The following is a 25,546-nucleotide window of genomic DNA, read 5'->3' on the forward strand; positions in this document are numbered from 1 at the left end:
CCTCCCCACCTCAGGGAGTCCAGCACCAACTCCACCCCCAGCCTCCACCTAATAAGCTGTGTGGCTCTGGGCAAGTGACCTCAGCTCCTCGCCTCAGACCGGGAACAACAGCAGGCTGCAGGCAGCGGCCTATCAGTGAGACAGTGTCCAGGGTGGGGTGCAGCCCCCCGCACGGCCCATCACTGCGTGTGCCGGGCTATCACACTTGGGGACAGAGGGACAGATGACCGGGCCACGTTCACTGAGAGGCCACTGGGGAGCTTCAAGTTCCCTAGTGGACAGGCCTGACCATCTCAGGGGAACAGGGGTCGCCGCAATGACAGTCTCACACCAGCTTTCATCCCACTGTTTTGTTTTTAAATTAAACTAACAATTGGGTTTCGGCCCCGCCCAATCTACCAGGGAGAGGGCCCAGGGCGGTTCCATTCTTCAAAAAAATATATTTTCTTTTTTTCTTCTTTTTCTCTTTTTCTTTTTTAAAAACACCAAAAGCAAATCCAGAGCCCCGCCAGAGCCGGTCCCCAAGGGGTGTGAGCTGGGCAGGTCACCGGCACCTGTCTCAGCAGAGACCCGGCCCGCACCCCGACCCCAGCCTGAGTAGAGGGCAGGATTACGCCTGCTGGTCCCCCGAGGGGTGACAGAAGTGATCGGCTCCAAACCATGCAAGAAAAGCCACCAAACCCACAAAGCAAAAGAAAAAATAATAATAATCAAAAGGATAAATTAAAAAAAAAAAAAGAGAGAGAGGTGGGGGGCTCGGACTTACCCCCGGAGGCCCTGCCGTGTGGGGTGAAGGTTTGAGGAGGGTCCTGGTGCCCACTCACAGGGATCTCTAGGGGATCCCCGCGGCCCATCCCTTCCCTACAGCCCCCAATCCATTGCTGGAAGAGGTGTGGCCACCCTGGGCCAGTGTGTGCAAAGTTCATTCAGTTGATAAAATTAAAAAAAAAATGTACAACTTAAGTGGCACCCAGGGCCGGGTGAGCAACAGCTGCCTTCACTGCCGGGCCAGCAGCATCCGCCGGGCCATCCGGCACCTCCGGGTCAGGTAGCAGGGGCTGGAGACTCGGGTCCCTGGGGCAGCAGGGACAGAGGCACGGGCCAGGCCTGAGCGGGTAGGCACAGGCCCCTCAGTCCTTGGCAGCTTGTGGATGTGAGCAAGCGGGAGCTGTGCGGTCTGGTGCGCAGCGTGGGGCCTGGCCCCATACCTAAGAGTCTTCCCCCAGGATCTCCTGCACAAAGGCAGCGATGTCCGTCTTCTTGGTTTTGTGCAAGGTGAAGAAAGGGTGCTCCTGCAGGGGAGAAGGAGGCAGCCCAGTGAGTGTGACAGGAGGAGCAGGGGGACAGGACAGGCAGCCCCCTCCCTGGCCCATTCCAGCCCTGTATCCTGCTCTAGCCCAGTCACCCTGCTCCTGCCTGGCAAACTCCTATTCGACCTTCTTGGACCTCTGCCCCAGGAGGCAATCCTCATTAGGGGCTGCCCTTCTTGGGTTCCTTCTCCACCCTGCAGCCCCACTAAGTTGGATGGTTCCCAGGTAGCAAAACTTCCCTGTGGAGGACCCTCTCTCCACCATCAGGGACATCCCTAAACTCCTTCCAGGCCCATTCAAAGGACAACTCCTCTGTGAAGCCTTCCCCGATGCCTCTGGATAAAAATTATTCCCCAGGACCCATTGTTCTCTGAACCCTCCGTGGGGCTGAGTGCTGGAGGAAGCCACCAGGGGTAGGTGTGTGTAAAAGGATGACTAAATGATCAATCACCCACACCCACCCACCCACCCACCCATACACACACATACTCAACTGTTCCCACTCCTCACTCACCATCAGCTCCAGATAGCTCATGCGCTCTGCTGGGTTCTTCCTCAGGCTAGGAGGAAATAGGAAAAAGGCTGGGGCCAGGCTGGCAAGGGAGACAAAGTCTTGCCTCCCCCTCCAGACCAGCAAAGCCAGGCCCTGCTGACAGCTGCCTCAGCGAGGGGGCCACATGCTCCGAGGGCTCAGGAAGGGGCAGGCCTGCCCCAGGGCTCCCAGGGTGAGGGTGGGGATTGGGTGAGAACCCTTGGTGCTAACTCAGGAGACAACCCTTGGTACTAACTCTGCCCCTTGGGGGCTTCACTCTCCTATCTCGAGGAGTCTAGGATATTCCTAGTGATCCCAATTCTAAATACCCAAAAGCTAGTTAGCCACCATTCACCTGGCACCCTTCAACAGAGGAGCAGACTCCCTATCTCAGGCCATGGGGGGCGGGGGGGGAGAGGCCACGAGTTAGGAAGGGTTCAGGTGATCGGCAGTTCTGTGTGGCTGGGGTTCACGCACCTTCGGCCTCTCTTGGTTTCTAATGAAACAAGTAAAGGCTATGAATTTTCCTCTCAGTAACTCTTTGCCTACAACACACAGCTGTTGATATGTTGTGTTCTCCTGGCCTTTTCACTGATGAATAGTTGGCGATTTATTTTTAAAATCTCATCTGTGATCCAAGAGCTACTGAAAAGAATTTACATTTACTTTCCTCCTTTTTAGTTATTAACAGGCTTTATTCTCAACTGGCTGACAGTCAGAGAACAGTGGTGTGCCTATGTTTCTCTTGCCCCCTATTTCCTCTGCAGTCTCAAACACAATTTTTATAAAGCTCCTACGGTCATTCTTTAAAACAGTACAGTCCTGCGGCTGGAGAGATAGTACAGTAGTAGTGGGGCACTTGCCACGCATGCGGTCAACCTGGGTTCAATCCCCGGCATCCCCAATCATCCCCCAAGCCCACCAAGAGTGATTCCTGAGAGTGTAATAACCCCTGAGCATCACTAAGCATCCTCCGCCCTCCCCCAAACAACAGCAAAGTTCCAAATATCAGAAAAACAAAGGGGCTTGTTACACTGTGTGAGTCCTCCACAGGTTCTGGTCTTTTCTCAGTCTAACTGCTCTGCTGGTTTCTAGGACTGGAATAAAATCTCCCCCAGGATCACAATCTAAACAATTTAGCCTGTGCTCACTTTCTGCCTTTCCTGCACTGATACTACCCATCTGAAGGTCTCCTCGGCTACAGAAGGGGCCTCGGCCAGCAAGGGGCTGGGTGCAGCCAGGGCAGAGAGGGGACTGGCTGCGGCTACGGGAGATCTGGGGGCTGACAGCTCACCACTGCGCAGTGAAGTCTACGAACTCGGGGGAGAAGCGGTCGGCAGGAAGCTGCGGTGATGGCTCTTCTACCACTTGCTTCAGCTGCTGGAACGGTGTCCCCCAGGACTCGTACGGAAACCGGAGAATGGCCATCTCAATCTGCGGGGCGGCAGAGGCATGGGTCAGGGACCCCCCAGGAGCAGGACATTAGGGAAACCTTCCAGAGCCCAGAGCTTGAGCCCCAAGGTGGGTCAAAAGGCTTGATACCAGGACCAGGACGAGGACCTGACCATGACCTGACCAGGACCCAGCTATGAAGGGCTTAACGATCAGTTTTCAAAACCATCTGAATTCAGAAAATTTTCCACAAATGCCCAGATCCCAGCTCGTCTAGATCAGCCTGAGAGGCGGGCAGCCACAGCCACTTGTCCATGAAGTCAGCAGCAAGGACACCTTTCCTGGGGCCTCTGGCCTCAGTCGACCCGAGTTCGATTCCTCCGCCCCTCTCGGAGAGCCCGGCAAGCTACCGAGAGTATTCAATATGCCAGACACAGTAACAACAAAGTCTCCAATGGAGACGTTACTGGGCCCGCTCGAGCAAATCGATGATCAACGGGAGGGCCCTTTACTTTACTTTACTGGCCTCAGTGGCTTCATCCTGTCTCACATGCCCAGTTCCTGTCACCCGCCTCGGAGGAGACTGTCAGGCCCTGAGCTCATGGGACAGGTCTCTGGGCCACACAGGAACAGGGGTATGCAGTCCCTCCTCTGCCCACCTGCCAGCATCCGGGCCCGCAGCTGCTGCCCTCCCTCTGCAATGGCTCCCGGCTCCACCTAGATAAGGTCCCTGGTGGGCCTCACCTCTGCAGTGGATGAGACCTCCCTGTCCATCCGAGGCCAGCCTGCACAAGGACCCAAACCTGCACCTTGTGCCCTGGCCCCTGCCTTGCCAGCAGTTGGTGGGAAGTCTTTTGTGGAAATGACCGACAAGCTGATGATCAACTCTTGGGTCCAATTTTGACTACCCAGATGAAAAAAAACAATGAATTAGGTCAGCCCAGGCCACCGCCTGGAACAGCAGAGGCCTCTCACTGACAGGCCATAATCACCGTAATGAACGGAAGAGGCCGCAGCTCCAACAAACGCGCTGGGCTGGCAGGCAGCACTCGAGCAGACACTAATTACTGTGTTCGAAAGGGCCTCCCCGTTAGGCGCAAGGCCCCTTCCCACCAAGACACCGGCACAGGCTGCAGATGGAGGAGCTTCACAATTGGGTGGGTGGGGGGCATCCAGTGGGGACTTTCACAGGACAAGCTGAAGGCGCTTCTTGCCTAGTGTTCCTGACAGCCTGCAGAAGGCAGGACCCTGCACGGGACCCAGACCAGCCCTGCGGGCTGCCACCATTTATAATTAGGAAAAGAAAAGTGTCCAGATCTGTGACCTAGAATCCCCCTCCTGGCCAATTTTTCTCTAGCGGGCACAAAACAAACAAACAAAAATAAAATCAGCCTCTGGGCACAGAAAGGCACCGTGCACTGTCATGTCTGACTGAATCTTCAGAAACCACCTAAACATCCGGCACCAGGGCACTGGCCCTGCACAGGCCCCGGATATGTCTGGAACTGGGTGCGCTGGACACCCCAAACCAGCCATTACAGGAATCATGTGCAACTGATGCCCACTGAAGCTGAGAGTCTTCTGGAATATTTGATCTGCCCTGGACTATCTACACCCTTCATGCCCGGAGGGGGTCTGACAAGAGCACCCCAGGATGGGTTCAGGGGACCCTGGGCGGGGGGTGCCCGCATGCTCCCCCGGCTGCCAGGGAGTTCCAGAGAAAAGGAAACGTTAGGGGATGAGGCTCATAGTGAAGCAGAGCACTTGCATGCATTCGTCCTGGGATTCCTAGGACAGGGTGGGAGGGGAGGGGAAGGGAGAAGTGGGGAGAGGAGGGGAGAAGAAATTAATGTCTCTCAATAAAAAAATCACAAACAATTGTATATCCCAGTGAGGGCTGGTTGGTAGATGGTGACGTACAGTTGAGGGGAGTTTGGAGGAAACCCCTCTGCTGGGGTTTCTACTGAGCCAGAGAAATAGCCCTTCTGGTTCAGCTCCGGGTTGATTTTCTCGGGCTGTGTGAACATCCCGACATGAGATGAAGAAAAAGGCAAAATAAAAACTAAATTAAAAAAAAAAAGAAATACTAAATGTTTTACAACAGGAGAAAATGTCGGCAGCTGACCTGGGGAGAAGGGAAGTCTGTCTTTGAGAATAAATCAGGCGATTTTCCACTTTCACTTCTTTGTTTTTATGTTATTTCTGTGACTTTTATGACTGTGGGGGGACCTGACTGGCGCTGACCGCCTCCCCGCTGACCACCATGTGACCCCAACCTCAGCTGGACTGGACAACTTAAAGAGGAAGAAGTAGTCCCATGGCAGTTTCAGGTCTAACGGGTAACAGCCCTTCTCTGGGACGGCAGCCACAAAACGATACTGTGCCTAACACCCGGGAGGGGTCAGCATAGAGCCCAGTCTGCCAGCCCAACCTTGACCCTAGTTGTGACTCCAGCTGTGACTCCAGTCTTGACCCTGATGTGACTCCAGTCATGACCTTAGCCATCCTAGTCGTGATCCCAGTCATGATCCATCGTGACCCCACTCATGACCCCACCTATGAACCCAGCTGTGATCCCATCCTTGATCTAGTCATGACTCCAGCCGTGAGTGATCCCAGTCCTGGACACATGGTCCATGGCTGTGATTTCCCATCAAGCACTGCGACCTCGGGACAAGTTCCATATGTGTGTTGCAGGGACTGGGGGTTGCAGTATTTGTAACACAATGTCACCTGCAGACATTCCTTTCAGTGTATTATGACTGGTCAGGGCACTGGGCATTTTGCCAGAAGCTCAGGGGTAACAGGCTGGCCCCAGCCCCCAGGCCGTACCATGGTGATGCCGAGGCTCCAGACATCGGACTTGACATTGTAGCCCTTCTGGTTCAGCTCCGGGTTGATTCTCTCGGGCTGTGTGAACATCCCGACACGAGATGAGCGAAGGGTCCTCAGCCAGGCCTAACCACCCACCCACCCCAAAACTCGGGGACTGGTGCGCATATATCCTGTCCCAGCTTCTCGAGGCAGAGATGGGGCAATGAGGCCTGTGTGGGCCCTGGGCGAGTACTGAAAGCTTGCCTGCCTACTAGGGAGAGAGGGTCCCCACCTTCCAGACACCGAGCAAGGGCAGGGCCTGCACAGACCCTGAGCTACCTCCAGGAGGGAATTCCTGCAACTTATCTTCTAAAGGGGCACTTTAGGGTACAGTTAGTAACAGGTGCAAACGAGGCCCTTTGTGACAGGACATGCAACATCTGGGGAGGCCTCTCCTGCAGGAGAGAGGACCTGGCCACACTATGCTTTGGACCTGGGGAGACCCAGGGGCCCCCTTACAGCCATGTAGGGCTTGCAGCCAGCATCCATTGTCTTGGCCACTGAATCCACCAAGTAGCCGCTGATGCCAAAGTCGCACATCTTCACGTGGCCCTCCTTGTTGATGAGCACATTCGACGGCTTCACATCTACAGGGGACACAGACCTTTCTCAGCTCCTAGCCACTGAACCCATCTGGAGGCCTGCAGGCACCTCCACAACAGGCCCAGGGGAGGAGGGCAGGAAGTCAGGCCCCACAACTGGCCAAGGAAACAAACGTCCACACCATCAGTACTCTGGCCCAAGGTCAAGATAGGGGCATGTCCAATGGCTCGGACACAGACCAAGAGCTGGCCTCTAGGTGCTATAAGACCTCTCAGTCTGGGATCCTCCCAGATGGGGGTGAGAGGTCCACCGCAGGACAGGCAGGAAAGAGCAGATGACAGGGGTCCATGGGCATGCCGGGAGTCCATACAGGACGTGACAGGGGCGCAGCACATACATGACACCGCCCGCCCACAGGTCCATGTGGGCACATGGGGACAGATGGAAAGATAGCCGTGACCCAGGGGGTCCAGCTCCAAGCGCAGGCTGGGAAACTCCTTGAGTAAGGGGACTTACCCAAATAAACTCTCCCAAAGCAGCAAGCCTGGGAAGGGGCCACCGGGTACGAGAAGGAAAGGCTCTGAGATGCCAGTCTGGGCATCACATGTACATGCAGTGGAGGGAAGGTGACCCCGAGAGCCGACACATACCACAGGCTTTTCCATAGTGCTGAAGAGCCAGCAACACCACCAAACGCGGGAACTCAGATGAGGGTCCCCAGGGGCATGGGGCGGGGGGGCAGGGGCTGACCACAGAGGGAAACTTCCTGGGTCTCTAGGGTATGTCACATGGTATAAACTGCTCAGATCGTCCACAGGGGCCTCGACATCACATAGCATAACACACCTGTGACGATCAGGGGGCCAGGGACAGTGGCTCTGAGAACCTCAAACCCAGCGGCCAGGGACAGACCAGGGCAGCTGAGGAGAGGGGCCTGGAGATGTGGAAAGTGGCAGAACTAAGAAGCGGGGTTCAAATCCCAGGAAAACAAAAGAGGGTCTGGCCAGGGTGAGGATCACCCAGAGCCTCCGCTAGCACTAACCTCTGTGGATCACCGAAAGCTTGCTGTGCAGATGCTCCAGGGCCCTGACGATCTGCAGGGGGAGAGTGACATGAGCACAGAGGGCCCCTTCAGCTGGCCGGGTCCCTATCCACACACGCTCCAGCGCCCCACGGTCCCAGTTGCCATGGACGCCCCCACCTTACTCCAGAGGCCTGGAAGCTAGGGATACATTCACCTTGGAGCCCCTCCGAACCCCCCACTCATGACCCTCCACAGACCACACACACCCCTAGCCTCTGCCGCTCCCTGCTGCCTCTCCCCTCAGGCAGTACCCGGCTGCATGCTGCGGCCCTGCCCTTGGGAGACACTCCAGGGACTGGGCAGCTGGTAGCCGGCTCAGCGTCCCCCTCAGGTGAGAGTGACACCAGTGGGTTTTCTTTTCCTTTGGGTGGGGAGGGAGTGGTGTGGGTATACCTGGAGATGTTCAGGGCCTACAACTGGCTCTGCACTAGAAGATAGATCACTCCTGGAGGGGCTCAGGGGACTGTCGGAGTGCTAGGGCTCAAACCCAGGTTGGGTGTGTGCAAGGCCAGCACCCTCCCCGCTGAAACATTGCTCCAGCCCATCCCCGGCAGTTTCAACGCCTCCCACCTGCAGACGGCCAGAGCACCACAGCTGAGAACCCTCCAGATGCTGTCCGGGAGCCATGAGTCACGGGCTGTCAAGGTTTCTATGCTGCTCTCTAATATTCGCCCTCCAACACTGCTGGACACTAACCTTCTCCCCAGCTTAGCTGCTACCTCCACTGGCTGCCTGAGGAAGCTGTAAACACTAAAGTGTTTTCTAGAACAGGGGCCAGGAAGGTCGGAGGCTGCACCAGAGGCCTAGGGCCTGGATCTCCTCAAGCAGGAAGGTGCAGGAACAGGTCAGGGCAGCAAGCACGGGGGCGGGGTATGGCTCAGCAGCTGAGGGAGCCAGCAGCAGGCCCGTTCCTGCTGCCACAGGGCTGGACCCCAGCCCCCCCAGACCAAGGCCACTCACAGACACGGCAATCTCCCCCAGAATGTCTTCGGGAATCGTCATATCCTTCTCCAGCACTTTCCGGTAGAACTTGTCAAGGGACGTGTCCATGAGCTCCATACAGATCCAAACATCTCCCTGCAGGGGTCAACTGAGGTCAGCCCACTCTGATACCCGCCCCTCCCCCACCCCCGACCTCCCACAGCTGGGGCTCCCCTCTTCAGCCATGGGGATGCTCTGAGCTCGCAGCTCCTTGCAATCTCCCCTTGCCCCCGCAGTCCCTGTCCACCTGCTCTCTGTCCACCTCCAGGCTACACTGCCCAGCCACACACCCAGCTGTCCTGGCCGAAAGTTTCCCGGGAACAGTAACAGCGTGTCTGAGTGGGCATCACCCCAGATCTGACCACTGGGAACAAGGGCGGGACCTGTGCACCCGGCCCAGTCCCTCCAGCCCAACACATGGGGTTCATCCAGCTCTAACCTTGGCTGCCACTTTCCACCTCTGTCCAGGATGCCCTTCTCCCCATACCCTACCCCCTTTTCTCAGGAAATTCCTGTGTGGCCTTCAGGACAGCCTCTGGAAGGCAGCGGCAGCATTCCCTGGGCGTCCCTGAGTGTGTAAGGCCTGGGTGTCCGTCACCCCAATGGCATATACGGACTGCACAGGAATCAGGTCTGCCCAGCCAAGCAAGCCCTGGGCCTGCTAAGTGCTCACAGGAAGTGTCTGGGCAGGTAGCAAACCCAGAGCGTCCACCCTAGCTCCTGGTGTCCATCCACATCCCACAGCGGCCTTCCTGCTCGCTGGCCAGCTCCACAGCAGCCAAGCCACATCCCTGTTCTCCTTCACTCCTGGTCCTCCCAGTGAAGTCAGTGCCTCACACAGCGCCCCCTGCTGGCCCGGCCAGGAGAGGCAAGCAGCACCCCTATGGCACCCTCGTGCCATGGCAGGCCTCAGGTCAGTAGCAAGGGACAGCAAAGGAAACTGAGGCAGAGGTTGGCACAGTCGGGTGATTCTGCTCCAGAGGCTGCGCTCTCAGGAGCCCAGAGGAAGGCGAAAATGGGTGGCCTGAGCTCCAGACCCAGTCCCGGCAGTCAGCCCCGCCTGAGCCGTACCTCTCTAAAGAGGGCCCCGTAGAAGGTGACGGTGTAGAAGCAGTCCACGGTGCGCATGTTGACATCCAGGTCCATGAGCAGCCGCTTCTGCTCCTGTGAGTTCACAGTGGCCCGGATCCGCTGTGGGAGAGAGCTGCCACTCAAGGTCCGGCCCCAGCTCCGCCCTGTCCAGCCCTGCCTCAGCTCCGCCCTGTCCTGCCCAGAGCCACCTCCAGCCCCTCCACAGAGAAAACCCTCACACAGCACTCGCTGGCCACCTGCTTCTCCAAGTGAACAGCGTCCCCCTCACCTGAACCTCAAATCACTGCCGCTCTCACCTGTCTGAGGAGGGTGGGGTGTTCTAATTCACTTGGGGAAGGTCTGCATTCTATGGCTGGGTCAGGAGCTGAGGGGCACCCCACACCTCCTTTACACCACCTCCAGGGCCCCGGCCCGCCCGGGCCCTGCTCACCTTCACGGCCATGATGGTGCCGCTCTGGGCATGCCGCACCTTCTCTACCACCCCGTAGGCACCACGGCCCAGCTCCGAGATGGTGACCAGGTCGTCGGCCTCCACCTCAAAGTTCTTGGGGGACAGAAAAGAGAAGGAGTAAGTGGTCACTCAGAAACCAACTGGTCAGAAACCAACTCTCACATCTCGCCCAGTGGAGGCAGCAGGAGGGTGGGAGAAAGAACAGAGTTGATTCCTCAGATCCGGATTCAAATCCTAGGCCAACTACTTCTTCCAGTGGGACCCGGGTCTGATGGCTCACCCTCTCTGAGCGCATGGGACCCTATCTTAAAGAAGCACAGTGTGTGTGGGGGGGGGGGGAGTGACAGGAGCGATAGTACAGCGGGGAGGGCACTTGCTCGCACACAGCAGACCCGGGTTTGGGCCTGGCTTTGATCCTCAGCACCCCATATGGTCCCCTGAGCAATGCCAGGAGTAATTTCTGAGTGCAGAGCCAGGAGTAACCCCTGAGCATCACTGGGTGTGGCCCAAAACCAAAAATCAAAACAACAACAACAACAACAAAAAGAAGCCTGGTGCCCAAGTCCAGGGGCTTTCAAAAGCAAGGAAGAGAGAGTCTGAGTGTGCAGGGATGCATCCCTCTCCCTCCCCCCCCCCCCCCCCTCAGTGCTGATCGAGTCATGCATTTAACCACTGCTGGTCAAGCACCGCCTAAGTACAAGTGCCTGTTTGCGGCCACAGGTTGCAGAGCACATTGCTGGGAGCGGCGTGAAGGGGGCATCCCACTCCCTCTCCAGCTCCCTACCACAAGAGGCGAAAATGGAGGTCCACAAATGGGAATTCAGATGCTGATAAGTGAATTGGGGCGTACAGCTAAGCCGCGGCCCTGGAGTGGGTCGCCACTCAAAGACCCTGGGCCTCTCTCGTGGGTGATGCTCGATGTCTGAGCGGGACCCCCAGTTGCTGGTGTCTGAGCCACAAGGATCCACGTATGCAACCAGGCTCTTGGCACTGGCCCTGAGGGTCTGCTCAGGGTCTGGGTGGGACCTGGCGTCCAGGGTCCTGAACCCGGAGATCAGAGAGCTTTTTACCAGCTCGGGGCCTCAGTCAGGCCACTGGTCCTGGCCCAGAGGGACACACACACCAGCCTCCAGCCCAGACACCCACCACAGCCCCCAGGACTCATGCCCTAGCTGTCCGTGGCACAGGCTCTGCTGGAGATGCTGGGCCCGACAGGGTGGCGCCCAGTGCCTACCTTATCTCCGATGGTAATGAACGTCCGGGAGTCCAGGTTCCGGGGGGGCCTGCAGGGAGAAGACAGATCTCTTGAGATGACACACAGAGAAGGAGTAACACAGAGAGGGTGGCTCGAGGGAGGAGGCACCTTACTGCACCTGCCAGAGCCTCTGCAGCGCCAGGCCCCCATGTCCCATCAAGAGTGTCAGGACCCCCACAACTTCCACACCACAGAGGCTGCCCCAGGCTGATCCCTCCTTTGGGCCTCCCAGGCAACCTCTGTAGCTGGACCAGAGGAGAAACTGAGGTAGACTCACGTGGGGTTGGGCACAGGTGGCTTGGGCACACATGATATTCGTAACTTCTTTTTCTTGGTCTTTTCTAAAGGGGAGAAGAGGAGAGGTTTCAGATGCACATTCGGTCCCCTGGGCTGCCACGGAGCACAGCAGAGATGGCACAGAATGACAGCACCATCACCCCCATGGCCCCTGAGCACACAGGTGCTGAGGGTCAGTGTGACCAATGCCACACCAAAGTACCCAGGGAATGTGCCCACACAGGTTGGAAGTGCCCAGACCCCACCTATCCTCCTAGAAGCTGGCCATGGATGGTCACCCCAAAGTCGTCCTAGCAAAGAGGCACCTCAGGGCAATGCCTTCAAGGAACTCAACTGTTCCACGGGGGCCCTATCCCACCAACAAGGCACAGAGCAAGCTACCACTGGGCACCCACTTGAAAACAGGGACTGGTCTGGGCAGCTCAGGCTTCCACCAGGCCCCTGTATCTACGTTTCCACAATGATCTAAATCATGCCACCTACAAAATTCCCGTGCTGCCATCCAGAGCTGCTCAGGGTGGCAGCCTGTGCAGAGCCAGGACCTTCATAGAAATGAGCTAAACTGAGGCCTCTGATCTTTCTAACAGGGTATCGGGACCCAGAGACAGGCCCAGGAACAAAGGCTGGGACAGCGCCATCCCTTGAGCTCAGGGAGCCAGCCTCGCCGACACCTGGATGTGGGAGTCCAGCCTCTGTCACCATGGCACCACGAGCAGGGCCTGCCCGGTGAGCCCCCGAGGGTGCTGCTCTGGTCCCTGGGAGATGCCCTAGCACCTGCCAGGTCCCAACTCTGCCACCCTTGCTCTGTGCCCCAGGTGTCATACTGGAACCCAGACACCCGCCTCTGAGGCCCTGCCCCCTTCAGCCTCAAGTTTCCCCAGTGGCCTGTGGGGCACAAACACTTATCCATGGGCAGAGGAGGCCACAGGGACCACACAGCACACACAACCTGGAGCAGCGTCCATCCTTCCACATCTCCCAGCCCAGGTTATACTTTTCAGCAGAGCAGCAATGTCTTAGGAGCAGGGTGTGGCCCAGAGCCACTGGCCGCCACCAGCCCTGCACAGCAGAAGGTCGAACCTGCCTGTGTCCCTGGCTAAGGCGCATGGGGCTGCTGGGTGGAGCCAGGATCACTCGCTATTACACCTGTGCCCCATGCCTGCACCCAGCACACAGTCTGTGTTTGTAGCACCGAGGGTACCAAGACCCCCCAGAGCCACAGCCACACCCACCACTGCGGTCCTGGGGCAGGCGGGAGACAGGGGATGCCCATGGAAAGCAGGGCGCTGAGCCAGCAGCCTGCAGGGGTCAAAGCACAGCAGGTCCAGGCAAAAGGCCTTGCCCACCACCCCCTACCCACTGAATCTGGCATCCTGGGCCTCAGTTTCCCCACCTTCGTGTTTCCCCAATAGGAGTGTCCCTGCTGAATGTATCCCCTCATGGCCTGGGGTGGGAGGTGGGCTCACAGCACAGCCCATGGAGAGGCCCTGAGAGCAGAGGGGGTGAAGGATGTGAAGAGCAGGGCCAGGCTCCCAGTTAAGCGGCTCCCAGGACGGTTCTGGCTGAGCCACCTCCCCAGAGTCCAGAGCCTGCTCTCCACCCCCCACCTCACCCCCAGGTCCTCGCCTTTCCCACCTCCCAGCGCCCTTTAGGAAGGCTGTGCCTATCACAGAACGGGGGCAGGGGTCTCCCTCCCCCCTGCTGGGGACTGGCAGGGACTCTGCCGCTCTGGGGGCCAGTGCCCACAGCTAGCATGGTCAGTGCTTGACAACGGGACAGCATTTGCAAAGCATGGGCATGGTCCCTGAAGAAGGGGTGGTGTAGCTTCACACAGGGGAAAGTGGGGTTCAGGGCAACAGGGGTCCACGCAGCAATGAGAGCCCAGTTTGAGTCCAGCTGCCCTGCTCCTGGGCACCCAGATGATGGGGTCTAGGTTTCAGGGGAGAGAAGGGAAGGTCTTGCCCTGGGCACCCAGCATGTTCCAGCACTGGGACCTGACCAATTCCACCCAAAACCATCCATGGCAGAAATGGCTGCCCACAGCCTGCTTATACACAAGCATCCGTTAGCCTCCCGGGCACAGTCTGGGGTTTGATGCCTGCTTCCAGGGGACAAAGCATCGCCCTGCTGGGTGCGGAAGTGTGGGGTGGGGGGAGAGACCACTGGGCAGGGAAAGGGGGTTCTTACACCTGCACTGTGAAGGTAGCCAGGACCCAGGGGGCTTCTCCCCCAAAGCCACTCCAAACATACTTAGATCCTGGGGTCTGGGGTGCATATGCCTGTAGCCCAGCTGCAACAGTCAGAGCCTCTGGAGAACACTCTGAGTGGGTGATCCTGCCATACTGTCCACAGTCACAGAGTCAAGCAGAGGCACTCGTGTTCCAAGCTGGCCCTGGAAGCTGGTGTGACAGCAGCCGGAAGCTCCCCTCCCTCCCTGCAGTGCGATGGCCATGAGCTATGCACAGGCTTAGGGATGGTCTCTGACCCCGATAATTCCACAAATGTGGGAAACTTGACATAATCTGTGCGTGTGGGGGGCTGCGTCCTTGCTCCCCAGGGTGGGGGGTGGGGGAATAGTTCTTCTTTCTCTGGCCCCCAGCACGGCCTGGTGTGTCCCCAAAACAAACAAACATACAGGCTCCTTCTCTTTCCAGTCAATGAAAGCAAAGTTTCAAATCCTTCTGCCCTGAGTCCCAAGAGCATCAGTGGCAACGTCTACACACGCTGAGTGCCCCATCCACTCTCGGGACCTGCAAGAAGGCGTTTTCCTCCCCTTTCACAGAGAAGGCAGCGTGGGTCAGGCTGGTGCTGTGGGAGCGCACAACCTCATCTGTGTGAGGCCCCGGTCTCCATCCCTGAGCTGCAAAAAATAATCATTTAAAAACTGTCAGAGGGACGGAGAGATAGCACAGAGGTAAGGCACTTGCCTTGCCCGCATCAGGCGTCTAGCTACTCCTTCCAGCCACGCTGCCCTGGAGATCCGCAAAGGCCAGGTCCATGTGGGAACAGCGAGGACCAGCCTGCTTTGCTCCCTGACCCACTGCAGCCTCCCCTGGGTCTCTAGAACATTCTAGATGGCACAGAAAGCCCAGGAATGTGGGCAGCCTGCCCAGAGGCCACATGCTGGGCAAGTGGCCTGGCTATTCCTGCTCTCTGGGGTTCGGGGCTCACAGCTGTGAAATGGGAGCAAAAAGGAGGGCAGCCCAGCTACAGGGTGAGGCCTCTGTGCACGCTGGAACAACAGCCCATATGCAGCTGCCACACCTCTTATCAACACCTCCCCAGAAATGGAAACCCCGCCCCAAATACTGAAATGCATAGGGAACACCTAGCCCTGCCACAGAGCTCTCTGGAGGCAGGCAGTACAGCAACGCCTGCAAAAAACGGACAGGCTGCAAATCATGGGGCAGGTAGAGGGGAAGGAACGCTGAGCCAGAGTGCACAGAGGGACATGGGGACAGCCATGGGCAATTCAGGGTGGGGTGGACACTGCTGACACCAGGTGCTGGGACACTACTGCAGCCTGATCACCTAGACTGCAGTTTAAAAGGGTTTTGGGGGGGTGGGAGGGGAGCAGGGTGTACTGGATAGTCCAGTGGGAGGATGCCTGCCTTGCACATGGCCAACCCAGGTTCAATGCCTGGCATCCCATATGGTCCCCAGAGTAATTGCTGAGTGCAGAGCCAGGACTAAGCCCTGAGCATCACTGGGTCCACGGTCCTCCCGTTATTCATCGATTTGCTTGAGTGGGCCCAGTAACATCTCCATCGTGAGACTTGTTGTTACTGTGTTTGGCGTATCGAATAAGTCACGGGTAGCTTGCCAGGCTTTGCCGTGCGGGCGAGATACTCTCAGTAGCTTACAAGGCTCTCTGAGAGGGGAGGAGGAATCGAACTCGGGTCGGCCATGTTGGCTGCGTGCAAGGCAAACGCCCTACCCACTGTGCTATCGCTTCAGCCCGAGCATTGCCATGTGTAACACAAAACTAAAACAACTCAAAAAATATTTGAACAACATAGGGCCAGAGAGAAAATAGAGAAGTTAAAGCACCTGCCTTGCACGCAGCCAAGTCCTGTTGGATCCCTGGTCCCCCAAACCCTGCCAAGAATGGCCCTGGAGCACTGCCAGGTGTGAACCCAAAGCAAAAGCATTAACAAAACTTAAGAATTCACTTGGGGTGTGAGAGATCCACACAGCAGCCTCCTCTCAAACCCAGTGCTCCAGGGGAGACCCTTGATGGCGACAGTGGCTTCCCCCGGGGCAGGCCGTGCACTCCAGATATGCTGACCCCGATAATTCCACAAATGTGGGAAACTTGACAGCATAATCTGTGGGTGTAGGGGGCTGCGTCCTTGCTTCTGCGTCTTTGCTCCCCGGGGTTGGGGGTGGGGGAAAAGCTCTCCTTTCTCTGGCCCCAACATGACAGACCCCTCTCCCACCCGGGGTTTCTAGAGTGTCCTCAGACACCCCGGTGAGGAGCCGGTGAAAGCACATCTGCTTCTACTCCCTCCTCCCTGGTTGGGAAGGTCAGAGGCCACCACCCTCGGACCTGCACACTGGGCAGCATGGCCCTGATCTCCCGGCGGGTAGCCTGCCCTGGCAGCTGTGACACAGAGGCCCTGGTGCAGCCGTGCCAGCTGTCAAGTGAGGGAGGGAGGGAAGGAGGGAGGGAGGGAGGGACGGAGAGGCTGCCCTGCAGACAGCCCAGCAACAAGGCATCAGCCGCCGGCCACAGTCACCGGCTGCCACAGACATCAGGCCGAGGCCCAGATGGCCAGGCGGCCAGCGCTGCCCAGGTGCAGGCCCACTGGGGTGACCGTCACCACAACAAACAGATTCGCAGGCCACCACCACCAAATCACGAGCAGCCGCCAGTCTGAGCTCGTAGAGCCCCGGGCGCAGGTGGGCGCTGCGCCAGCCTCCATGCCCTCAGCCTGTTCCCGCCTTCCAGAGAAGCCCAGGAGGGGACGGGGCACCCTCCACGGACCCGAGGCACGGAGACAGGGACCGCACCCTGCCCGCCCCCTCCTCCCCATCCGTCCCCCAAAGAGCCCTTCTGAACATCTTCTGCATAGGCCTGCAATTCCCTCCCTCGCTGGCTCCTGCTGACGTGGGTTCTCGCGTCACTCCTGCCGAGCACAGATCCAACCCTTCTCTTCTGTTCTCCCGGCACCAAGCTCCAAGCTCCTAGGCACTGGAGCAGGAGCCAAGCAGCCAACAGCTCTGTGTGCCCCTGGGCAAGTGACTTAACCTCTCTGAGCCTGTGGCCTCAAGTGTGCAAGGCAGATAACAGAAGAGGCTCCTAGGTGATCAGGGCCAAGACAAAGCCCCCCTATGAAGGAAGAGGAGATGGAACTTTCTGGAAAACCACACTCCTATTGCAGGTAGAGAGCAGGCTCCTGGTCTTGTGGACTGGGGAAGATGCAGGAGGGGACCCTAAAGCAGAGAAAGGGTGTGGGTGCTCGGACATGCAGGATCCAGCTGAGGGGGCCCTGGGCCACAAAGCCTTGGTGACACAAAACTACAGGCCCAGCGTGGGGCTGGGTCCCTGGGAGGAGGGAGAGCTGGCAGACCTGCGGGGACAAAGGACAGCTTTGGGGGCTCCACATCTCCCTGCCTGCTACCAGCAGAGAGTCAGCCACCCCATCTTGCAGCCCCACCCAGGGTTCTGTCATGTGACATTCCTCCTGAGGGGGCAGGGGTCACACAGACAGCAGCCTGACAGAGACCCTGCGAGGGGAGGTCCCAGACCCTGCCAGGGACCTCGCCAATGCTAAACAGACTGAACTTTGCTGCTCACTCTTGGGGTCCATCCTGGGGGACAAAAGAGAGGTAAGTAGCATCCACCCCACACCCCAGACCCCGTACCCTTGGCTCACAAAGGGGATCCCCAAGAACCAGCAGCAGCCGCCAACAAAAAGCAGTACCTGCTCCAGACCTCTCCCACCCTCTACTTTGGGATTTCTGATGCATCTGGCAATTTCCCGACAACCTGGCTTCTGAGCCCCCAGTACCCCCACTGCCCGCCACATCTCTGGGCCTTCCCGCCCCACCTGCAGGGCAGCAGAGGAAGGTTCCAAAGGGTCTGCCCACCCCATGTGCCTGCCCTTCTGGGTCGCCAACAGCCAGGGCTGCCACGTCTCCATCAGTCCCCTCAGCATCCCCACCAGGCAGGTGGACCCTGAGGCCCGGAGCCAGGGACCTCACAGGGAGGGGACAGGCACTATTCCATCCAGAGGAGGTGGGAAAGCCAAAAACTGCCCTTCTGTCCTTGGTGCCGCCCCTGCACGGCAGCAGCTCTTCAGACAAAGGAAGGTAAGAAGAGCTCAAGGAAATTCTCCTGCTGTGCCCTGGTCCCAGCTCAGTCAACGCCGGGACACTCCCAGCTCCCACAGTAGGCAGCGGCAGTGCCCGGCTCCTTACAGGCGACCCTGGCCAGGGAAGAGAACAGGGAACGTGAGCTGCTGGGCGAGGCGGTGAGCCACATGCCCCCCTGGAAGCATGAGAAGCATGGCTGGGGGCGTGAGATGGGGCCAGTCTCCAGGGAGACCTCTCTGACCACGGGCCAGTCAGTTCCCAGCTCAAGGACTCAGAAAGGTGGCCCCGGGGATACCTGGCACAAAACGGGTTGGGTCCGTGGCAGCCCAATTGCAGTTGCCAACGTGCCCCCTCCTCAGACTGCAGGTGGCTCCCTAGGGGTGTCTGTGGAGTGAGATTGGTGCCCACAGCCTTCCCTGTGGGGGGCACCTAGGCCAAGCGCCCCCAGGTCTCCCCCGGGGGCCAGTGCACTGTCACCAGGCCACACAGGGGGACAGTCCCTGCTCCTACATGAAAGCATGTTCCCTAACAAATGGCCTTGATCGCCATAAGCATCCAACATGGGTCAAAGAGAATACCTCAAAAGGGACAATACGAATGAGTCTACTGGTACTTGAATCAAGTTCAAATTCAGTCCAAGTCCCCAGATTCCAGACTCCACACAGGTCTTGCTCCTTCCCCACCCCACACTAGCCCTGAGCAGTGGGTGTTTCCAGTCTCTTGGTTCAGGTGAGAACAGAGACCTCAGCCTTCACTCCCCCCACCCCCAACACACACACACACACACACACACACACACACACGGTACAGGGAGCCAGGGCAGAGAGTGGCCTAGAGTGGGACAGAATAGCCCCCTCCCCTGCAGTGCCCACAGACTCACTTCACAAGGACACTGGGGTCTGCCCCAGGCAACATCAGATGGGGCAGGTTGAGCCAACAGCTGGCAGGTACGGACAGACCAGAAAGCCAAGTCACAGATACACAGAAGGACAAGGACAGCAGGGAACATTCTCTAGCCCCCAGAGCCAAAGTAGCCTTGGGCAGTCCTGGCCCCCATAGTCGCGGATGACAGAAGCACCTACTTCCAAGGTGGATGGCCATTCCCTCCATTCGCTTCTGACTTACTGATTCTGGGAACACCCCAAACACCCCCACTCACATGCAAGGCCCTTGGCTCATCACTTCACACCCACGAGCTCGTGCAATCCGCAGGGCAAGCCTTCAAAGCTGCAGACAGACAGTGACGCAGACAGCCTGGGCTGTCAATACAGCTGCCCAGGATGAGCACTGCACTTATGGAGGCCCAGGAACGAAAGATTCACTTAGCATGGCAACAACAGCAGCAAACACTCCGTACACTCACTCCAAGTCAGCCCTCAGACTTAGCATTTCCAGAAGATTACGCACTGACTGCTTATGACAGATCAGTACTGTGGGTTCTCACGCCATCCCCTTATTGCATTGCAGGTGAAGAAACCAAGACCTACAGCTGGGGAGTAGAAGGGGCCTGGCCTCAGCTGGCCTATCTCTTCCTCACCACCACAGTGCAGGCCAACAGACCCTGCTGAGAGACCAGTTGGGGGTTCTGCAGAGCAGTAAGCCAGAGCACCGCACACTCATGCAGAGTCCAATTCTAAAAAGTAACAAAGAAACAGGGGCCAGAGGAATAGTATAGGGATAGGGTGCTTGCCTTGCATGCCCAACTCCACTCAGATCCCTGGCACCCTATGTGGTCCCCTGAGGCCCACCAGGAGTGATTCCTGAGCACAAAGCCAGGGACAGGCCCAGAGCACAGCCAACTGTGGCCCCAAATCCCAAGATAATAATAATAATAATAATAAAGAAATGAATATGACAGTCAAAACAGCTATTAAAGCAGATGTGAGTCTAGAGGGGGTCTGGGGAACAATATGTTCAATTGGTCTAGCAAGGAAACAGGTACACATCATTCATTTCATTTACTCAGTTTTAACCTAGAGAAACATTCTGCACATCTGCTTGGTGGCTGTGATGAATTTACAGTTACAGGCTGAAAAGGGAACATAGGCCCCACTGGCCAGAGTGGTAGAACTATGGAAGGTTAGCACAGCAGGGCGCAGGCCCAACACAGATGTAACAGAGGGGTCCACGAAGGGCCAGGATGGCATGGACTCCCTAGAGGCGCAGGGCCGTCCCTGAAATGCCAGCTGTCATGATATCCCAGGGAAAGACAGTCCTGCTTGTGGTCGGGATTGAGGGGCATGGGGACAAAGCCCCTGCAGGGGAGCCTGTTGACCCTCTGGGGAAGTAGCAAGGCAGGGTGGGAGGGGTGATTGGGGTGGAGGCCTGGCATGGCTAGTACAAAGCTTTACCTAAAGATTTTGGGGTATCCATGGTCACTGACAAGGAGGCAGCTACAGACGCAGCAGGAACACCGGACAACATGCCTGTGGGGGCCTGGACAGTCCTGGGCGACCCAACGCTGGAGAGTGGAGCCCACTTCATCACCCCATCACCCCCCACCCCCTACTCCTGATCTCAGGCTTGGATTCGATGCCAGGTCCCCAGATAGAACTATGAAAGGTAGGCTGCAAGGGACTCCACGGGTCCCCCCAGCACTCTGGGCCTGTGCTGAGAAAGTTCTACCAACTCAGGCTAGCCCAGGGGTCCTTCCTCCTGACACCCCCCTCCTCATCCCACACCTCCTCTGGAGGCCTGCCAGCAGACAGAGGCGCCCAGCCCCTTGTTCCCCACAGGTCTGCCCCAAGAAAGGGCCCAGACACCACGGGGAGCCCAAAGCTTCAGCAAAGAATACAGTACCCTCTCGCTGTCACTGTGGGGTTCAGACCTGTTCACTCATCTGCAGTGGCCACAAACAGAGAATTGCCACAGATTGTTCACCTGACGAGTCTTATCTCCAATCTTTATCCACACTCTTCAAGGGTGGAAACTTTATTCCCACTTTATGGAAGAGGAGACTGAGGGTCAGACAGGGCAAATGAGGAAGTCAGGAAGCAGTACAGCGGGTTAGAATTCGGTCTGGCCGTGCACAGGGGCTACTCCTGGTCGTGTGCTCGGAGGAAAGGAGGTACTGGGAACTGAATCCAGGCCTCTTGCACACAGAGCACTAATCCAGCCAGCTGAGCTACCATCCCAGACCTCAAGTCAGAATCTGCATGAGGCTGATCCGTCCAGAAGCCCGGCTCTGCCCTGTGCTCTGTGCTGCTGTGATGTCCCTAAAGTTGGGTCCTTGTAGACACAGGATCGTCTTGCTGAGTCCAGCACCTGACACTGGGCAACAGCGGATGGGAACTGTTTGTCTCTAGCCTGTGGCCAACAGCCGACCAGGCAGCTCCTAGCCCAACTCCGCAAAGGGAGGGAGACACAGGCTGGGGAAAGCCTGGGGGTCTGACCCCGCCACAGAGGGCAAAGGCTGTGCCAGACATGCCCAAGAGCACCCAGCTGGATGTACTCTGGGCCGTCTTCACACTCCACACCACCTCTGCTCCTCACCCTCCTGCGCCCCCCAGCACTGTCTGAGCCTGAAGAGAGCAATGCTCGGCCACCTGGGCCTGCTCAGTGAGTGAGAGGAAGCAGGGGCCTTGCCTCACAGAGGAAGTTCCTGGGCGGGGCAAGGCCAAAGCAGGGAGGAACTTCCCAGGGGTCCCAGCCCGGGCAGAGGCCACCTTCCATGACGCCCCCCTTCGCTCAGGGCCAGCTGCTGACCTGCAAGGATGGAGCTCACAGCCCCCAACCCCACCAGCCCCGGGCATCGCCCCTTTAAGCAGCAGCCTGTTGGCTGGCATGCCCGGGGGGTGAGTCAGCGCCCAGTGCCCGCTGACTCACCCACCGGAAGCCTCCCGCTGCCCCAGCCCGCTCCTACACAGCAACTGAGAACTTTGCTCCCTTCAGGCCCTGAGCCATGGGCTGGCTGATAGAGAGTTTCCTGTGCGTCACACCAGGGGTGGGGGAAGTTCCCAAGGTGCCACCCTCCAGTCTTCTTTCCGACAGCAGGATCAGGGAGAGACTGGGGGGGCAGGAGGAGAGGCAGCCAGGGCTCCTGCAGTCCCCGTGTTCCCATAGGACAACAGGGACTCCCATGAAGATCAGCTACAAAGAGCCCACAGGAGGTGGCAGCAAGGGGGGTCAGTGAGGTCCCCCTTCAAGGACAAAGCAGTGTGGGCCATGCTGACCCAATGCGCCCCTGCCCACTAGCCCGAGCGCAATGGCCTCTGACCCCAGTCTAAGATGGCACGTGGGTCAGGCGCTGGGAAAGACCAGCAGGGCCAGGGCCCTGGGGCCCTATGTGCTCATGGAAAACTCCCAGGCCCGTGGCACGGCGGATGGGGCAGGGCACCAGCTGCAAGGCAGGAAGCGCAAAGGTAAAACTCCCGTAAGGTCAAGTGTCATCCACACCCTGCTTTGTTCAAATTCCTGGGAGAAGGCAGCGGAGAGCCCAGAGCCGGAGCTCTGCCACAGTCAGGGAGGGCACAGGGAGCAGCGGCTTTGTGCACCAGGTCCAGCAGCTCCCCTTGTCTGACCTTGGTCTTATCATCTGCTAAATGGACTGTCGTGAACATGCAGGGGATATAAACCCTGGCTCAGTCCCTCTTCCGGGTAGGGCAGGGCCAGGAGGAGAGCCACCGGAGAGGGAAACCAGGTATGCGTGGAAACAGGCTGTCCCCCCCACTCCAGCAGCTCCACACAGGGCTAGATGAACAGATCTACCGGCCAGAGCACAGGCTTGGCATGCGGAAGGTCTGGATCTGATCCCTGGTACTGCATGATCCTCTGAGCATTGCTGGGAGCAATCCCCTAAGCACAGAGCTAGAAGCAACCCCAGAGAATGACCAATGTGGATGCCCTCCAACCCTCACCAAAAAAAAAAAAAAAAAAAAAAAATCAAATATCTAGCACAGAAATGGGATGCAGGGTTGTACTGTGGAGACCTCTGGAGCAGACAGTCCGGGGTGCAACCCGAGAACTACATCTATCACAGTGATGTGACCCCAAGCAGGGAATCAACACCTCTGCTGCTTCTGCCTCTGTTCATAGGACTGTAGGGAGCAAATGAGGTATGAGGGAGGGTCTGGGTAAAAGGGAGCACTTAGAATTTTTGGCAAGGGGGCCAGAGAGATACTATAGCAGGTAACGCAGTCAATTTGGGTTTGATCCTAACACTACATATGATTCCCAGAGAACCGCCAGAAATAATCCCTGAGCACTGAGCCGGGAGCCCGAGCACTGCCAGGTATGTTCCAAAGCCCAAAACGAGAGAACAAAACAAAAACAAGAATTTCTGGCAAGGGTGCCTGGTGGCTTCCCTTCACATCCTTCACAGTCCCCAAAGAAGTTGATGGGGTGCTGGGCCCCTGGAAAGGCCTCACACCCTCCCTCCGACCCACCAGACATCATCTGTTGCTTGTACTCGCAAACTAGAACTCCATCCTGTCCTCTCTCTGCAGAGGCGCAGAGCAGGCAATGCCGGACTGACACAGCATAGGGGGGAAATGAGTCTTCTCTGCACACCATCCCAGCTCTCCCTCTGAGCCTTGCAACTTCCCTGCCTTTCTTTCGGGCGTGCTTTCGGGCGTGCTTTGCACTAGCACCTGCTAGTGCTCAGTGGCTGCTCCCCACTCCCGTGTTTAAGAGAACATGCAACGCCAGCACGGAACCGACCCCGGAGTTCTGGCTCTTTGGGGCATTCCCCCCTGCCTTGAACTTTGGGTTTGATGAGGAATGCCCTGCCGGGAGGAGCGGAACACGAGCCTCCGAGGAGAGCACACGTGGCCTCCGCCTTCTTTCTTCCCTGCACCCCTGCAAGCACTGGTGCCCCAGTCCCAACTGCAGAGACCAGGCTGGCCTGGCGCCTGAACGGGACAAGTGGAAGAAGTGTGTGATTTCCTTCCTGGTTCCCAAGCCCCACGAGGTCCGAGGTCCGCGCCGCCGAGCCAGTCCTCCCCAGACGCCTCCCCCATGAGTGCCTGCCGGGTTACTCACAGTGGTTGGGCAATGGTCAGGGATCCGGCCTCCCACTTATGTAAGACGTAATTACCCTGCCCACCCAGCCGCAGCAGCAGCAGCAGCAGCCGCCGCCGCCGCCACACGCCGGCACGGCTGGGACCCTCCTGAAGCCCCCTAGGGAAGGGGAAGTAGGGCCAGCTGTCACCCCCGCCCCGGAGCTGCAGCCCGCAGCAGGCAAGGCCGGGACCCACGTGCCTGACTGAGGCTGAGAGCAGGACGAGCTGGGGCGGGGGGGCGGGGGGTGCTCTCTTCCTGAGTGCTCCGGAGTGCCAAGAGCCCCGCTGGCTCTCTCTGGTGCCATCACCCACCCTGGCTCCAAGACTCCAGCGCGCACCAAGCTCCAGCCACGCCGGGCCGTGCAAGCGCGGCGGCGGCGGCGGCGGGGCTCGCGTCTCACGGCTACTACGGCGGCAGCTGCGGCCCAGACACGCTCCTTGAGGGGAGCTGCGGGAGCCGCGCCGCCCATTCATCCCAACGGCGCCCCGGGGTGGCGCGACCCTCTCCACGGCCCGACTGCCTGCGGGGCCTCCTCACACGCCACTCACACGCCACACACGCACACGCGCGCACACACACACACGCGCGCGCGCGCACACACACATCCTTTCCTCTTTCTGCAAAACGGGAAAAAAGAAAAACCCCCCTTCGCCCCCAGGCTCCCCTCCACCTCCGCCCCGCGCGTGACCAGCCAGCCGGCCAGCCCCGCCGCCGCCAAAACCACCTCCTCACAGAATTTCCAGGAAGGCCAGCTGCTTGGAGCCGGGGAACAGGAAGCTGCCCCGGGACCCACAGCGCGGCCAGGGGCAAGCCCGGCCGAAACCGGGCGCAGGTGGGGGCGGACCCCCACCCACCCCCCGTCGCCGCCGAGTGCAGACGGGAGCGGGGCGGGCGGAGGGCGGTGCTCTGGGGAGACCCGTCGTCGGACCTCCAGAGGCGCCCGACAGCTTCGCGGGGTGCCGGCTCCGAGCCCCGGCGCGCCGCCGGGCCCAGGTGGGTCGCAGCCGGGACGCTCTGGGAGGCCGCGGGGCAGGGGGCGGCGAGCCGGCCCACCCGTCGCCACCCCGCGGCCTACACGGGGCGGCCAGGTGAGGTCCCGGCTGAGGCGCCGAGTCCCCGGCTGAGGCGACGCCGGGCCCGCGAGGGGCGGGCGAGGCTCCCGCAAGCGGGGTGGGGGGGCGCCGCGGCCCCGAGCCCGGCCGTGCCCGGGCGGGCGGGGGTCGCGACCGGCCCGCGCCCCTTACCTTTGGGCTGGGGCAGGCCGGCGGGTTGACTCGAGGCGGGCGACTCCATCGTGCAGACGGCTTCGGGGGCGGCGGGAGGACTGCTCGAGCGGGCGGAAGACTCAACCCGGGCCGAGGGCACTCATGGCTGCTGACAGGCGGCGCGGGCGCGGCGGGCGAGAGGCGGTCGAGGA

General features: G+C 58.8%; 1 protein-coding gene across 1 annotated transcript; it reads right to left on the reverse strand.

The window, feature by feature from the left end:
• Positions 1-944: 944 nt before the first annotated feature.
• MAP2K3 (mitogen-activated protein kinase kinase 3) lies at positions 945-25,546 on the reverse strand. The gene is made up of 12 exons (XM_056136253.1): positions 25,374-25,546; positions 11,792-11,855; positions 11,494-11,542; positions 10,239-10,352; positions 9,788-9,907; positions 8,696-8,812; positions 7,694-7,745; positions 6,568-6,695; positions 6,067-6,144; positions 3,137-3,276; positions 1,825-1,870; positions 945-1,292 (listed from the first exon to the last, which is right to left on the reverse strand). Exons 1-12 carry the CDS (start codon positions 25,420-25,422, stop codon positions 1,209-1,211), a joined length of 1,041 nt encoding a protein of 346 aa, XP_055992228.1. The 5' UTR covers positions 25,423-25,546; the 3' UTR covers positions 945-1,208.

This window comes from Sorex fumeus, unplaced genomic scaffold (genome assembly GCF_029834395.1).
Source record: "Sorex fumeus unplaced genomic scaffold, SorFum_2.1 ptg000122l, whole genome shotgun sequence".
Lineage (NCBI taxonomy): Eukaryota > Metazoa > Chordata > Mammalia > Eulipotyphla > Soricidae > Sorex > Sorex fumeus.